Source organism: Bactrocera neohumeralis, chromosome 6, assembly GCF_024586455.1.
Source record: "Bactrocera neohumeralis isolate Rockhampton chromosome 6, APGP_CSIRO_Bneo_wtdbg2-racon-allhic-juicebox.fasta_v2, whole genome shotgun sequence".
NCBI lineage: Eukaryota > Metazoa > Arthropoda > Insecta > Diptera > Tephritidae > Bactrocera > Bactrocera neohumeralis.
The window spans coordinates 49,877,661-49,894,334 of NC_065923.1; the positions used below are offsets into that span (position 1 = coordinate 49,877,661).

Genomic DNA, 16,674 nt, shown 5'->3' on the forward strand with positions numbered 1-16,674 from the left:
TGAAGTCCAGGTGATTTAGGTACTTTCTTTTTCACTTCCTAGCATTTGAAACACTGAAGTAAAAATATCTATGTTTCCATACTTTCATTTGCTTTATTTTTCAAAGAGTAACGCAGTACAATTGCGCAAGCGCTAGGGGAAATGTTAGCGAAAGGTTGCAATTACAATTTATTCGATTTATGGAAAGCAGTTAATATTAGAAAAAATAGGAACTTTTTTTTTCCTCGTATCTTATTTTTTTATCTACGTTGTAAAAAAATTAATATCCAACTTGATCAAGGATACCTAGACCTGAATTGCATAATCGTCTCAAGTAAAAAAAATTGTCTATAAATTAAAATTTCAAATTTAGAGACTTGACACTGTGATAATAATGTTCTAAATAATTTTGTTCACTTTACTTTCCATTGAGCACAGCAATAGGTAAAATTTGTTCACAACATAGTAAATTTTATTACCCTAATTCATATGGACAGAAAAATTATAGGTTGGCACACAGGCTAAATGTTATCGTTAATTCCAAATTCGATAATTGCTTGGGCACCCTGAAATGTTATGAAAATAGTGTGGCAACTTCATTAATTTTGTTTCGACGCTAAAGTTGGCCAATTTATTATATAGTGCATGCTTTTGCATATGTTAAGTATCGTAAAATTTATACAATAATATTGTTGGATTACAATTTTCAATGGCCCAGGTGTCAAATAAATCTGGTACAGGTTGGCCAAGACGCAGCAGTCAGGGCCAAGTAGACGGAAATGTAAATAATGGAATGCAGAAGTACTCGTCTGGACAGTGCTTGGCCATAAACAGAACAATAAACTTGTGAGTATAAAAACTGACTATGGTTTTGTTAGCACTGTTAAAGCCGGCTGTGATAGGGTATATTTTTTATGCATTCAAATAAAAAAATTTTATTAATAAATTGCATTTTAATTAATGTTAAATTGTTTTTAAAGATAAATGTGTCTTTTCAAAGCCAATGTGGCTCTTGCTAATTTTTTTTCCGAAAATGTATATCAGTTTTTATATTCCTAATTTCATACATAAAACTTCAATAACACTTAACTTTCGATAAAAGAAAATGTAATAATTAAATATCTGGGCGCACGGAGAGAGTAGGTTTCTATTTCCTTAATGCACGAAATGTCGTTGCATTAGTTCTTGCATTGATGTTTATATCGCATTTACCGGTATTAGCACAAGACATCTCTAGAAATATCAGTAGGATTATACATCCGCTAGTAAAAAATTATCTTCCATTAGCAATAATATCTAAATATAGTGGATATATTTTTTTGAGTTATACCCGTTTTCCGACGGCCATATAAAAAAGTTTGTTGTTTGTGCCGTGTTGACAGTCCTAGGCCCATTCTGGTTACCTAGACCCGACTGTCGCGGGAACGGAAAAAAATGTCTTCCACCGCTGTAGTGATTCCGGTCTTCTCCGTGGATAAAACCTAAAAATACAAAATTTTAAATTTTACACCAAAATTTGAAGGTTTTTAATCTGGCATTCTTCTAAACTAGATGTAACCCTTAATGGAAAAAAAATTTATTTTTAACACTTGTTTTGCATGTAGTAGTATTAGTTTTAAGATATTTCTATTATTCTTCTTCTTTTTTGTAAATTATGAAGATTAACCTTGTTCTTTTTCAGATATCCTTTGACTAATTACACATTTGGAACAAAGGAACCATTATTTGAAAAGGATCCATCAGTTCCATCACGCTTTCAAAGAATGCGAGAAGAATTTGATCGTATTGGTATGCGGCGCTCAGTTGAAGGAGTCCTACTTGTCCACGAACATGGTTTACCCCACGTATTACTTCTGCAGTTGGGTACAACATTTTTCAAGCTTCCTGGTGGTGAACTTAATGCAGGAGAAGATGAGGTAGAAGGCCTCAAACGCCTTCTTACCGAAGTAAGTTAAAATATTTTTTCGCTCTACTTAATTTAAAACAAATTGTCTTAGTTACTTATGCAATATTAATTATTTGATACAATCAAAAAAACATGTTCTCACCTGAAAAATTATCAACGCACACAGCAGAAGTTTTTTAAAATTTCTTAGTTAATTTATAATTATCACTTGCGCACAGAGTATAGGACACGAGTTACGTTTTTCTATTCTAAGTTTGTATATATAGTTGCTATTAAACCTCTTAGACTTAATGAAGGCCCTGCGGAAATTTTCGTTTATTGAGTTGACGTAGAACTTAACGGATCATGGGATGAAATTGTGCACATATGTATGTGTCCCGATAATTTTGATTATATCTTCTTCTTCTTAATTGGCGTAGACACCGCTTACGCGATTATAGCCGAGTTAATAACAGCGCGCCAGTCGTTTCTCCTTTTCGCTACGTGGCGCCAATTGGATATTCCAAGCGTAGCCAGGTCCTTCTCCACTTGGTCCTTCCAACGGAGTGGAGGTCTTCCTCTTCTTCTGCTTCCCCCGGCGGGTACAGCGTCGAATACTTCAGAGCTGCAGTGTTTTCGTCCATTCGGACAACATGACCTAGCCAGCGTAGCCGCTGTCTTTTAATTTGCTGAACTATGTCAATGTCGTCGTATATCTCGTACAGCTCATCGTTCCATCGAATGCGATATTCGCCGTGGCCAATGCGCAAAGGACCATAAATCTTTCGCAGAACTTTTCTCTCGAAAACTCGCAACGTCGACTCATCAGTTGTTGACATCGTCCAAGCCTCTGCACCATATAGCAGAACGGGAATTATGAGCGACTTATAGAGTTTGGCTTTTGTTCGTCGAGATAGGACTTTACTTTTCAATTGCCTACTCAGTCCGAAGTAGCACCTGTTGGCAAGTGTTATCCTGCGTTGGATTTCCAGGCTGACATTGTTGGTGGTGTTAATACTGGTTCCTAAATAGACGAAATTATCTACAACTTCAAAGTTATGACTGTCAACAGTGACGTGAGTGTCAAGTCGCGAGTGCGACGACTGTTTGTTTGATGACAGGAGATATTTCGTCTTGCCCTCGTACCTTGTCTGAAACCTCGTTTGGTATCGAACGGCTCGGAGAGGTCCTTCCCTATTCTGACGGAGCTTTTCGTGTTGCTCAGCGTCAGTTTACACAGCCGTATTAGTTTTGCGGGGATACCAAATTCAGATATCGCGGCATAGAGGCAGTTCCTTTTCGTGCTGTCGAAAGCAGCTTTGAAATCGACGAAGAGGTGGTGTATGTCGATTCTCCTTTCACGGGTTTTTATTGCCAAGATTTGGCGCATGGCGAATATCTGGTCGGTTGTTGATTTTCCAGGTCTAAAGCCACACTGATAAGGTCCAATCAGTTTGTTGACGCTGGGCTTTAATCTTTCATACAATACGCTCAATAGAACCTTATATGCGATGTTGAGGAGGCTAATCCCACGGTAGTTGGCGCAGATTGTGGGATCTCCTTTTTTATGGATTGGTCATAGCAGACTTAAATTCCAATCGCTGGGCATGCTTTCGTCCGACCATATTTTACAAAGAAGCTGATGCATGCTCCTTATCAGTTCTTCGCCGCCGTGTTTGAATAGTTCGGCCGGCAATCCGTCGGCCCCTGCCGCTTTGTTGTTCTTCAGGCGGGCAATTGCTATTTGAACTTCTTCATGGTTGCGTTTCGACGTCGAACCTTCCTTGTGTTTGTTGACGTGCGTTTTTTGCTGCACAGAGGCGGGTGCGAATCTTGGCTGCAACAAGATAGTGGTCCGAGTCGATGTTAGAACCTCGGAGCGCACGCACATCTAAAACACTGGAGACGTGTCTTCCGTCTATCACAACATGATCGATCTGGTTGGTAGTTTTTCGATCCGGAGACAGCCAGGTAGCTTGATGAATCTTTTTGTGCTGGAATCTAGTACTACAGATAACCATATTTCGGGCCCCGGCGAAATCGATCAGCCTCAACCTATTTGGGGATGTTTCCTCGTGGAAGCTGAATTTACCGACCGTAGTGCCAAAGAAACCTTCTTTGCCCACCCTGGCGTTAAAGTCGCCAAGCACGATTTTGACATCGTGGCGGGGGCATCTCTCATAAATGCGTTCCAAGCACTCATAAAAGGCATCTTTGGTCACATCGTCCTTCTCATCCGTCGTTCTCGTTTATATGGCCACTGTAGTAAATGCCACAAGGACCTACTCGTCTCTGTCCTTGTCCCGTCCATCGCATTTCTTGGACGGCGGTGATGTCAGCCTTTATTTTCACGAGGACATCAACCAGCTGGGCAGCGGCACCTTCCCAATTAAGGGACCGGACATTCCAGGTGCATGCCCTCAATTCGTAGTCCTTATTTCGTTTGCCATGGTCGTCATCAAAAGAAGGGTTTCTTATCCGAGGCTGTTTGTCATTTTTCATTGGGGTAGGCTTTTTACGTGGCGGGTCCCAAACCCAGCGCACAACCCTATGCAGGAGATGTTTCGTCTTCTCACTTTAGCTCGCCTTCAAAAGGATGTTCTTAGGCTACCCAGAGGATATTTGGTCAAAGACCGGAAGTCGTGAGCTACTTGAGCCATATGTAAAGGAATCGTTTCTGGCCACTCCCAAGTGAATGGCGATCAGAGAACTTTCCTTACTTGCGTGAACTTCTACACATGACTCCATCCTCCCATGTTTATATATCTGTGACCGCAAAATGAGTCCAGTTTTTTAGGTGAAAAGAAAAAAAGGACTTATTAACATACTAAACTGGCTTGTCTGTTAGTGGTGTTGGGGCCTTCAGAGTGCGTGTAATGGAGTTTGTTGTAATCTTCGCACATATTGGATTTATAGAATTTAAATTAAAAGTGAATGGGTTTTTGAGACGTGATGCTCCGTGCCATTCCCATTCATCCATCCTTCTTTTACAACGCGGGATAATTTGGTAGCAGTTGTCCTTCGATAATCTAATAAACTGCATTTATAAACGGTGTCTGATCGACAGAACTTCAACTGAATTTTTTGACGAAATGATTTAATCAAAATACAGTTAAATTGGAAACCTGTAATTTTCCAAAATTGTCAGTTAACTCTGATTTTTAGATTGAAAGTAGCTAAACCACAATACAAATATTATCGTTTATTTTCTCTTTTACATGAAGAGTTAATACGGTTTTGTGCATTGTATTGATGTTTGTTTACTGACACAAAAGAGAACATAGAAATGGCAAAAATAAAAATTGTCTGTCAACAGAAACTACATACCTATTTATACTCGAAAAGAAATAAAAAATACTAAGATCTTTATTTTTATAGACATTGGGGCGACAAGATGGCGTGAAACAAGATTGGATTGTGGAAGACACAATTGGAAACTGGTGGCGACCGAATTTTGAACCGCCTCAGTATCCATACATTCCGCCACATATTACGAAACCAAAAGAACACAAACGTCTGTTTTTGGTACAGTTACATGAAAAGGGTAAGTCACAGAAATAATGTCACTGGCCGTGCGACACAAGATTAGAAATTTCTTAATTTAATTGTTCGTTATACAAAGGCGATAGGTTTCTGTTTTGTGGAAGTACTGCGTCTGTATAGAAATTATTGATATATGTAGTTCAGTTGATTAAGTATTGTAGAATTAGAGATTACGACAGCTTACAGTTGAATTAGTCCGCGACAGAGGACGACTTAACTTTTTCTTAACGAGTTATCGATATTTCAGTAGTTTTCACCGTTCCCGGAAATTTATGGTGTGCGCATTACCAAAATTATTTATTTCACGAGTTTGCAATATACTACCTATATGTATATACATTCCAAATTTGAGAATATTTTCAAGGAGCCTCTTCTCATAGTCACCATAGTCACCTTTCTGTCGGCATTCTGGGTGGCATAGCGTAATTTTGTCTCGGTATCATTCAAGAAGTTGAGGTTATACTTGAGCTGAAAGCGTTTGTTAGTTTTTTTTTTATACATACATATGTTCTAAAGCTGCTTAGCCTAATTTATTTTGTCGATATTGTAAATAAAGTCACTACTCCCAAGAAAAGCATAGGCATTTTTTGTTTTCCCCTTCTTATCAAAATTCAAAGAGTTACAAGGTTCATATACAGTTTGCATAAGTTTTTCCAATTGCTTCGTTGGCACTACTCTTCTGTATGGAATATAATCATACATAATGTTAATACATTACATTATTTTTTTTATACAAGATTAGTTAAAAGAATTTTTCCTAACGAACCAATAATATTTTTACTGTCGTTCTTTTTAACTCTAAATGCTCTCGGTATAATAGAGAATATCACTAAATTTTTTCTCATTTCTACGTACACACATATATGTATATTCCAAACAGTATATTGCATATATGTACATATATTGTTAAATATTAACATATATAAATTGATTTTAATTATATTTCCTTTTGTCTATCATTGTTTAGCTTTATTTGCTGTTCCAAAAAATTACAAGCTTGTAGCGGCACCCTTATTCGAACTCTATGACAATTCTCAAGGATATGGTCCAATTATATCATCGCTGCCTCAGGCCTTATGCAGGTATGAATATTGCTCTCCTATAGTTAAACTATTATTTGCCTATAAACATTGAAATCACTTTTAAATTTCAGGTTTAATTTTATTTATATGTGAAGGAATGGCGAGTTTTTCGGGACATATTATAATAGTTAATCTAAATAAATCCACATTGGTATTTTACTTATTTGAATGTCTTTATTTAATACATTTATATTTAGATGAACCAAATCTGCATTAAATACAAACATATTCGTGGAAACCTAAATAACTGGATTAATTATTTTAATTATATAGACGTTAGACGTCAATAAAGCAAATATTTATTTTAACTATATTTAAACTGCGGTTCCTGTTGTAATTTATATTGACACATATGTATATATGTATTCCACGAATGAAGGTCATCAGAAATTCTTAGCATAATAAAATGTGTGAGTGTACACTAATAACTGCTGTAAACAAACTTAATTTTAGCACATATACTGGGGTGTTCAAAGTTGTTTATATTAATACACAAATAACAATAAAAAGGTGTAATAAACCTTACAGAGCATAATTATATATCAATTGTACATACACTGAACGTGGATTTTATAATTAATGAAAAATATTATACATTATACTTATTTTTATTTTAATTTCATTTTATTGTGTATAGTGACCCACTTTTTACACCAAATACAGCTTTCAAGCATAGTGACATTTACTGCCGTATTTATATCTCTTCACTATTGTTCTGCTATTTTAACTTGATTGGCAACATTACACAGAAGCCATTCGCGAACTGCATACACAATAAGCTTCGGATAATTATAATTTTTTATCATAAAAGTAATAAGCCAAAAAATTTTGTTTTTTTTTAACTGTTTCATGTATTTTATCTACAATTGTTATTATAGAAGACAAACTTTCGAATTATTAATTTTTGATCAAATTTTATTTTAATAAACATATAACTTTAACTCTCGAAAATGAAATAAAGGTACACATGTGAAAGGGAAAAAAATTTTAAGAAATATTTGCTTTCTTTGTAATATGCTGTTTGAGCTGCTTGCATTTTAAAATGCTCATCACATAAAACTTCATGAATTTGTCCAATCTGTCGAACATTTGGCGATTGTTCTCATTTGTTTTAAGATTGATGAAATCATTCAGGAGTGTTGTAGAATCTGTCATAAATTCAAATATTATTGGTTTGATGCTCGAAATAGAAATTGCATCGGTTTTGTGTGTCACGATTATTTATCGATTTTTTTATCAAAAACATAGCAAGAAGATAGTCACTGGCAGATTTAAAATGTAAGTTAAGAAAGTAATTTATTTTATGGTTACGAATTAACTTATCTTAATTTCTATAGCAGAAAACATATTTTAAGGGGATTTACAAAACGCAATAAAAGTATGTAATTTAACATCACAACAAATGCGTCTATATTCAGTCGATAATGTGATACAAATATGTAAGGTAATCACGTGAATGTATGTATACCTTGTATGCTCGTAAATTTCACTTACGTTTCTCCTGGGGCATCAAGTGGATTACTGTGATCTCCTAATATCTACCAGAATACAATCAGATTCTGTGACGCAATTGAAAATCGAATTGAGTTTGCAATTCTTACAACTAAGAAAGTCCTTCTTAGATTCCACAACACCCCTAACTTTCACCTTTCTCTTTTCTTTTCGTATTAAAATTTAACTACAAAATAAATTGCGTCGCAGCGTTTCGGTCAGCTGGCAGAACACAGCACTCCGTACAATACGATGCCTCTTGATGTCTACCATCAAACAGCTACAATGATTGGAACGGTGCCGCTTTCTAGGAGTATCAAGAGAATATTCTTTGATTACGCCGACGTCATGGTACATCATTATCGACTTTAAACAAGCACTGAATGCCATTTGCTGTGAAGCTATAGAAGACAGTGAATGGCGTACTTGGAGTCAATCCACCATTCATAGTAGAAAAATAGGTCAAATTGCCTCTCGACTCTAGAGTGACTCTTACCATCTTCGTTTTTACAATGTAGCAGGTTAAACTTCTACTTATCCGGTCCCAGTACCTTGAGTTCAAACCCGAACTAGTTAAGATGCTGGATTTTCTTCGACAAAACTTAAGGTGGCTCCACCTCGTAGTCGTGCGGCATATAATTTTAGATTGGCCAAATTTCTTCGACACCATCCACCAGCTTCCACGTTCCGACAATTTCGTAAGATGAAATCATTAAGTTCATTTCGGATCAGCAAAAAAGATTGAATTCTTCCTATAATTTTTGGCCGTCACACCCTCAATAGATCGTTGAAAATTTCAGTATACCACACACTGCTCCTTTGCTAATATACGCCAGCGAAACCTGGACGTTACGCAAACCGGAAGAAAACAAGCTAGAAATCTTTGAACGAAAGGTGTTGCGCAGAATTTTTGGGGCTGTTAGTGATGGTGGATCATGTAGTAAGCAGTATAGCCCCAAGCTACAGACTTTCTATAAGCACCCGGATATAACAATTAAATTAGATAGGCTATGATGAACTGGTCATATTATTCGAGGCAACAAAAACTATATAAAACAAATTATCTTGGGCAAATGCTAAAATTACAGAAGCAGGGCAGACCAAAACTTAGATGAATTGATGGTGTGAGCCAGAACGACGAAGCACTGAAACTACGATTCTGACAAACTCATGCAAGATACAGAAATATTTGGAGAATTAAAGTCCAGCAAAATAATCCCATAGTAAAGGGATACCGTTACTACTCAGCAATATATTGGGACGACGCACAGTGAGACAGCCCAATAGTAACCGCGGCAAAAAATGGTTTTTGACGTGTCGTCCAATTTGGATGAAATTTTCACAGTATATTAACAGATATATGAGTAACAATTCCCTGAAATTTCAGCCTCATAACTTCATTACTTTTTGGTCTAGAGCAAGTCAAAGTTGAGGTATGCCAACGCGCTTGAAATATGTTTGTTTAATATGTAATAATCAAAAGCTTATTAAAATGAAAATACATAATAAATGTAACTTTAAAGTATTTTTTTAATTAATTTAGTTATTGTAGAATGAGTAAATAAAAAAATAAATTAAAAAAAAAAAACACTATTTTTTTTTTCTTAACAACAGAATTGTGGTGCAAAAATTGAACATTTTGCATTTTCAATGGCCTAGGAAATATAGAGCAGCCCCTCGCCCTAGGTGCAGACTTATACCAAATGAAAGTTTGAAATCTCAGCTTTAATTTAACGTAGAGGACATATAGCAAAAGTTTGCAAAAGCACATTAAACATACAAAAAACTACAAAAAGTACGTAACGCGCACATTCTGTCGCTATACGTATGTTAGCATGCAATAGCATGTTTACAACTTTTTACTTTTATTTTTTTTAATTGTTTACTATTCACTTATTGTGCATGAGAATAGTAATAAATTACATTTGTTTTTTGGTAGTTATTCAGAATTATGCTTTAAAGATCATTTATGTTTTAATAAAAATATTCTTGTTTACATAAATTTTATTTACGTTATTAATTTGATAGATAATTTTGTTGAAGGTCATTGACTTTGGGTTAGATAGTTGCATAATTTTTAATTTAAATTGATATTGCAAGATATTGTTCTTATCTAAGTTGTGTTATGATCACTTTCTAATGTGGTTAGTTTAATTGTTATATTGTAATGCCGCTTGTTGCCTGGCAGGAAAATAGAAAATAGTCTCTTGCATTATAATTATTTTTGTTGTCCAAAGCTCATAAGCAGCCTAATATAGTGAGCATAATTTTGGTTTTGGTTGTTGTTGGTTTTTGGGCATTTTTTCCATCCGCTGAGCCAAACCAGTTTTTTTTTTGCTCAAACATATGTACATTTGTACACACATAAATTGGCTGGTACTACATGCCCATCACTGTGCATAAAGTTCTCATTCACGGCAGCAAAATGGTATCTGAGGCTATATTGCCAATAGGTTTGTTTGCAATTTTTATTTTTGAAAGTATTTTTTTAAACTTTATTTAATATTAACTTTTTTTTTGCTACAGGAATGTTATCCGAAGAAGCGCAAAAAGCAATGAATAAGGAGTGTAGAAACTGTAGGCTATTCCATTCTCGTAAAAATTCACGTAGTTCTACGAATGAAGATGTAATGCAATATTTGCAAATATCATCAGATCCTTATATTAATTCATTTAGAATGAGAAACAAATTGAAAAAATTAGAATACCATGATGATGTTAAAAAATTATTGATTGAATGAAAAAAAATATATTGTTTTTTTTTTATTGCATTTCAATGGGAGGTGGGTGTATTAGTGGGCGTGTTATTGTAATTTTCGCATGAAACATTTTAAATGATATAAATTACAGTAATATAGAATTTGAAGGATGTATTTAATATATTTTAGAAAATATGGCTCTTTTTATGTTGAGGTAGTATGGGTGATAGGGTTAAAAGTGGGCCAAAGTTCAATTCTTATTTCAAATAATGTTTGTAACTATATAACATTCAAGTATATCAAAATTGAAAGTTATACCTAAAGTATTACGGACAATACGGCATTTTACAAATTTCGACTGTATGGCAGGTGGGCGTAAAAGTGGGCGAATTTTCTTAATTTTTTTTTTTAAACTGGAATTGTCTCAAAAATAACCTGTGCAAAATTTCAGAGCTTTACAATGACTCCTTGTATTTAATGCCGGCGTTGTCTCACTGTGCGACGTCGGCTTCGAACAAGAATATTAGGGCTTACCACTTTTACGTGCTAAAAATTAATATCAAGAATCCTCATTCAGCAGACGTCTTTCCAAAAGAGCGAGTTCCACACCACAAGGACTTCGGACTGATTCCTCTACGAACAACCGCTTGCGGCTGAAGACCATACGAACTTCCTAAAACCAAGTAAGCCAAACTTTTATTGACAATTAAATGTCTTTTAAAAAACGTTTATTGCAGATTCATAAGTTGTTTTGGTTTAAATTAGGAATAATTTTGTTTTCTTTTTACTAAATAGGAAGAAGAAACGTTGCCACAAACTCTTCATTCCCTTGCTTCCAGTAGTTATCAAGAATGCATTTGAAATGATTTTAACTTGATTTGAACTTTTGCAGCAACCTACGATATCTATCGTTGTTACAAAACCTGTATTATGGAACACCATATTTGTGCGCTGTCATAAAACACCAACGACAGAAGAGGACCAACACGCTTCAAAGATTTAACTTTTCCCAAAAAGTATATTCTTAGGAGTAGTAGATTGTATCCACACTGTATGTTTCAAACACTTTCCACGGTTCCTTATTTTTTAATATTTTCAAATTTTAGTTTGTCTCGTCGAATTTACTCCACGAGCTCAATCTTTCAATGGATTTTTAAATTATAACTAGTTAAAATAGTTTTAAATTATAAAGAAAATAGAAAAAACACTTCAACCGACATTTTTTTTGTGGTAAAATTGAAAACCATAATACCGAATTTCAAAACTTCAACCAAAATGCGGTTTGGTTGAAACACGTAATAGGGACATAAACTAAAGAATTTTTAAATATTATGATTTAATTTTCTATATTTCATATTAAAATACGCCTTGTTCGGTCTCATTTATAGCTTTTACTACCGTAAATTGATCAAGCATTATAGTCCATATTAATTTCAAAACACGCCTATATGTACCAATATGACAAAATCTTGGCATTTTTCTGCATTCACAAATACATATCGTCACCTGAAATGCAAAACAATGTATCATCAAAAAATTCGAAATGGAATGTTTCATTGATTACGATCCACTACTGGAAATTACATACATATACGTACATATGCCCAACATTTTAAGGTTCTGTTATCTGATATAACCCAGTTTTAACCAATATTTAAATTTTTTTTCGCTCTTGTTCCATTTTATGACGTGTTTTATTTTTTCCCCCGTAAATTTCCGAAAATGTTGTTACGTTATTTTGCATTTTAGTTGACGATATATTTACTTCTATAAATGTGAATAAAGAAAAATGTTTACACCTGTGCTTGTGTTAATTTTAAATTTTACCTCTATTCGGTTATTATGTAATACAAATAAAAAATTTTCTTTCCAAAAAAATTTACTTGATTATTATGAAAGGATATTAGGAAATGGCTGTTTTACAACGTTTATAGGATTCAAAAACATATTTGTCAAAATATCAATAACTTTATATTTAATAATGAGCATATTTTGATTCACAAATATTAAGAAAAAACATTGCATGCAACTCATTTGGACAGTTAATATCATTTTAATTTTTGGTGAAATGATAAAAACTATGTTCTGTTTGCATAAGAGAAATAATAAAACAAAAGTTACGAAACTAATACTATTAGTTAGTAATATTAAAAACAAACTCTAGTATGTAATCTCGCAAGCACTAAACAAGTTTTTAGTATATCACATTATCCATCGTGACACGTAAAATAAATGTAAAGTAGATGGTACCATTATATGTTTTCCAATGGTTCTCTGAGTTCAAATGCAAAAAATAAAGTAAATCTACTATTATATACCATACTAACTCGAAGTTTACTCTACGTAAAGTGCATTTTAATGATAGCTACAATTTTTATTAAAAATTTTACATTGGAAAATTTATATTACAAAAAATTTGGCTTGACATAAAAACAAATTGCTTATTTTGAAAGAGCGCACAGAAAGAGCGATCGCAATTCAAGTAATGTGCTAATTAGCAGTTGTGCTACCAGTGGTATCATGTTGGTTTGAGGTATAACCTTGTGCGGGCTCACTGCTGGTATCGTGTCCTCGAACAAGGTAAATCGTTGTTTGACAATTAGGGCAAGTTGTGCACAATTCCGGTTCGGGAGCAGGTACAGGAGATGATTGTATGGGCTGTTGTTGTTGTTGTTGTTGTTGTTGAGGATGTTGATTTCGGGCCTCAGTTCGTAGCTGTGATAACTGCAAATATGAGAAAATGAAGATAGAAGATGTGAGTTGAGTGAGTTTAAAAACGTACGTACACATAATTTATTTATAAATATTTAAAAAGAAGTAGGAAGAATAATTTACATGTGGTTCTTTGAACTGATTTTTACACTGCATTGGTGCTGAAGTTGTTTGGGGTTGATGGCTGGGGGCTTGTTGCTGTGATAGAATTTCTGTTGTTTGTTGATTTGGTTGCGCTGACAACGATGTTGGATGATGAGCGTGAGTGGAATTTGGATTGTACGGCTGTTTGCCTTGATACTGCTGCTGTTGTGTATTGGAAGCATCACCTTGCGCCTGCGTAACAAGAGAACACTTTAGTGCTGAGTTTTACTTGTGAATATATATAAATATAAGGGTTACCTGCGAAATTGTGTGACCTTGAAGCTCATAAGAGTCATTTAGCCCCTGTATAGATTTAGAATTTAAATAAACCACTTATTTAATATATAATATCAATTGTAAATAATTTCAAAATTCCATAATTTTACCGCATGTCTATTTAAATGCGTACGGGAAAACATATTTTTTTTAAAGTATTCGTCATCAACATCTTGCAGACCCTTATTAAAGCACGTTAGTGTTTATTAGAAAGGATTTTATTTTCGGAATTAAAGGCTAAATAAATTTACCGATCGTTTTTCTACACCTTGTGGTCGTAATGATAAGCGACTTAATGCATCCAACGGATTTTTTCGCTCCTAAATCAGCACTAATTGATTACTAAAGTACTCAGAGAGAAGTTACCACAACTTACATTTAACTTGGCCTGCTCTGCAGCCTGACTGGGCGTGAGACTCACCTCGCTAGCCGTTTTCTTGCAAAAGAAAACAAATGAAAATATTTGCGAAGTCTATACATATGTACGTTGTTCAATAAACTTACTACGACTTGCATTTTCGATGATTGCTGTTTGGGCAGAGCCTGAAGATTGCCTCTTCTGGCTTCCATTTAAAAATGCTTCTATATTTATATATAATACTTTCGATATACGAGTATTGTGAAAATTTTTGTTTGAAGAAAAATATATGTGTATACTTTCCAGGAATCAATAATTGAATTCTTTCAATTTGACAATTAAGAATAAGTTTTCTAATATATTCTACATTTCTCGAAGTGTTTTTCAAATTGCATTAATTTTATACGTACGGTTTCTTCGAGTCTAACCAGTTAAATTAAATTCTATATAAAATCAGTTTTGGATATGATTGTGCACGCAATTTATGAAACCAAATACATATATTTATATTTGAATAAAACGTCTTTCATGAGCTTTTCTTCTATAAATTTCCAGTTGGCAATTTCTTTCTTGAACCAGCTGTAATCTGCCAGCATCTAATGATTTTTTTTCGCCGAAAAAACAACCCTTGGTCGGATAAAATCCGAGTCAATTCCGGTATCGTGGGAATTGAGCATTTAACGATCACACCGACCGGTACCTTTTTCCATACTTTGCTTCGGAAAATGTCTACAAAAGTAATTCAAACTACCTCGATCCTTCCATCTTTCTAACAAAATGAAGTTTCATAAAGTTTTCTGCACAATTCACAGTTTCAAAGCCGATGCCCCTCACAACGTCAAAACTACTACACCTATCCTTTAATAATTTTGAACACTATTTTGATACATAATTTGTCAAGTAATGCTGGAGATACAAAGTGTACAAAGAATAGCTTTTATTCATAAATTGTGTAATGTAAAAACGTACCTGTTAGCGTCATCATCTTCATCTTCGTCGAAAAATCCCTCATACAGAACAAATTTGTTTGCTTGTGGTATAATTTTTTCCAAGCCGTAGTATTTCTTTAAGAATTGTATTAACTTTTCGGATGGTCTGTCAACTGAGCATTTAACTGGAGTCCAGTGCTCCTCTGTAAGCATTATATCGAACAGTATTTTTCCTACTCCCATACGCTGTCTCGATTCGTGAATGTAAAAATCTAATATACAACGGGCTTTGTCAATTTTCCTCGTCTGACCCGAACTATCGAAGAGATATAAATTTTTGGTACCAATTTTCAAAAGTCCTATAACGACATCTCTGAAAACAATTAATGGAGCTAATTAAAAATATATTTATCTTAATACGCATAGGCGAAGAAAAGGTAAATGTGCTTAAAAAATCGATTCATATATGTATTTATAAATATTTTTACTGTTTTGTGTAGATTGCAATCCCAAGTATTTTATTATAAACAAGTAAGAAAGGGCTAAATCAAAGCCAGGGAAATGCCTTCCTATGTAAAACGTCAACCAGAGGATCGGAATCTAAGCAATTTTATATGTATATACATACACCATATATAATTTATACACTGTCCTACATATTAGGTTGTCAAAAAAGTCTTGCGGTATTTTCGCTAGTTGGCGCTGAAAGCGCGTAGTTCTAGTTTTATTCGTCGCATCGGGTCATGCTATACCTTTTTGGAAAGCTCACTTCACGCGCTAACACATGTTTGATTGATTGAAGAGAAAATACGGCATATTTTACGGTACTACTAACGATAAAGGCAAAAATGCGTCTCAAGCCGCCAATAAAATTTGTGCAGTTTATGGACCCGATACAGTTTCCATTTCCACCGCACAACGATGGTTTCAACGTTTTCGTTCTGGTGTAGAGGTGGTCGAAGATGCGCCACGCTCCGGAAGGCCTGTCGTCGAAAATTGCGATAAAATCGCTGAATTGGTCGAAAGAGACCGGCATGGTAGCAGCCGTAGCATCGGTCAAGAGCTGGGCATGAGTCGTCAAAAATTCATTTCAATTTCAAAAAAAAATTCAATAAAAATTCCGCAAGACTTTTTGACAACCCATTATATATTCAGCATGAGATTTGTTAGAAAAACCAAAATCATTATACATAGTCACTATACAAAATCAGCAGAATATATTCGGTACCTAAGGTCTTGAACAGTTTTGGTTGGATTTGAACAATTTTTTGTCATAAAGTGGCATACACAAAAGGCATTATTCGTGCTAAGTTGAATCCCATTATATCAAATGCTTCTTGATTTGTGTACTGGAAAGTTAAAGAACCAAATAGAATTGAATATTGTGGTATATGGGAAGTAGGCGTGGATATTTTCCGATTTCACCCATTTTCACAGAGTGACATAGGAATATGAAGAGAATACCACCTTAATTTTGTCGAAATCGGTTAGTTGGGTACCGAGATATGGGATTTCACCAAATAGTGGGCGGTGCCACGCCCATTGTCCAATTTTTACCCCGGCCCCTATAAAGCCT

General features: G+C 34.6%; 2 protein-coding genes and 1 long non-coding RNA gene across 4 annotated transcripts; 2 read left to right on the forward strand and 1 right to left on the reverse strand.

Moving 5' to 3' along the window:
* The first annotated feature begins 574 nt into the window (after window positions 1–574).
* Window positions 575–6,652, forward strand: LOC126763105 (cleavage and polyadenylation specificity factor subunit 5). The gene is made up of 5 exons (XM_050480326.1): window positions 575–825; window positions 1,661–1,925; window positions 5,243–5,408; window positions 6,375–6,489; window positions 6,561–6,652. The coding sequence occupies exons 1-5, from the start codon at window positions 689–691 to the stop codon at window positions 6,580–6,582; spliced, it is 705 nt and encodes a 234-aa protein (XP_050336283.1). The 5' UTR covers window positions 575–688; the 3' UTR covers window positions 6,583–6,652.
* A 3,302-nt stretch (window positions 6,653–9,954) lies between these two features.
* On the forward strand, window positions 9,955–12,472 carry LOC126763108 (uncharacterized). Of its 2 annotated transcripts, none has more exons than XR_007667560.1 (3): window positions 9,955–11,362; window positions 11,475–11,730; window positions 11,786–12,472. It is a non-coding gene; the product is annotated as an uncharacterized LOC126763108 (long non-coding RNA). The 2 variants fall into 2 exon arrangements; XR_007667559.1 differs by having other exon boundaries at window positions 11,475–11,517; window positions 11,572–12,472.
* Window positions 12,473–13,028: 556 nt separating this feature from the next.
* On the reverse strand, window positions 13,029–15,097 carry LOC126763104 (putative mediator of RNA polymerase II transcription subunit 26). Its single transcript, XM_050480325.1, has 7 exons — window positions 14,316–15,097; window positions 14,188–14,247; window positions 14,063–14,131; window positions 13,922–13,993; window positions 13,794–13,838; window positions 13,515–13,727; window positions 13,029–13,403 (listed from the first exon to the last, which is right to left on the reverse strand). Exons 1-7 carry the CDS (start codon window positions 14,379–14,381, stop codon window positions 13,170–13,172), a joined length of 759 nt encoding a protein of 252 aa, XP_050336282.1. The 5' UTR covers window positions 14,382–15,097; the 3' UTR covers window positions 13,029–13,169.
* Window positions 15,098–16,674: the final 1,577 nt, after the last annotated feature.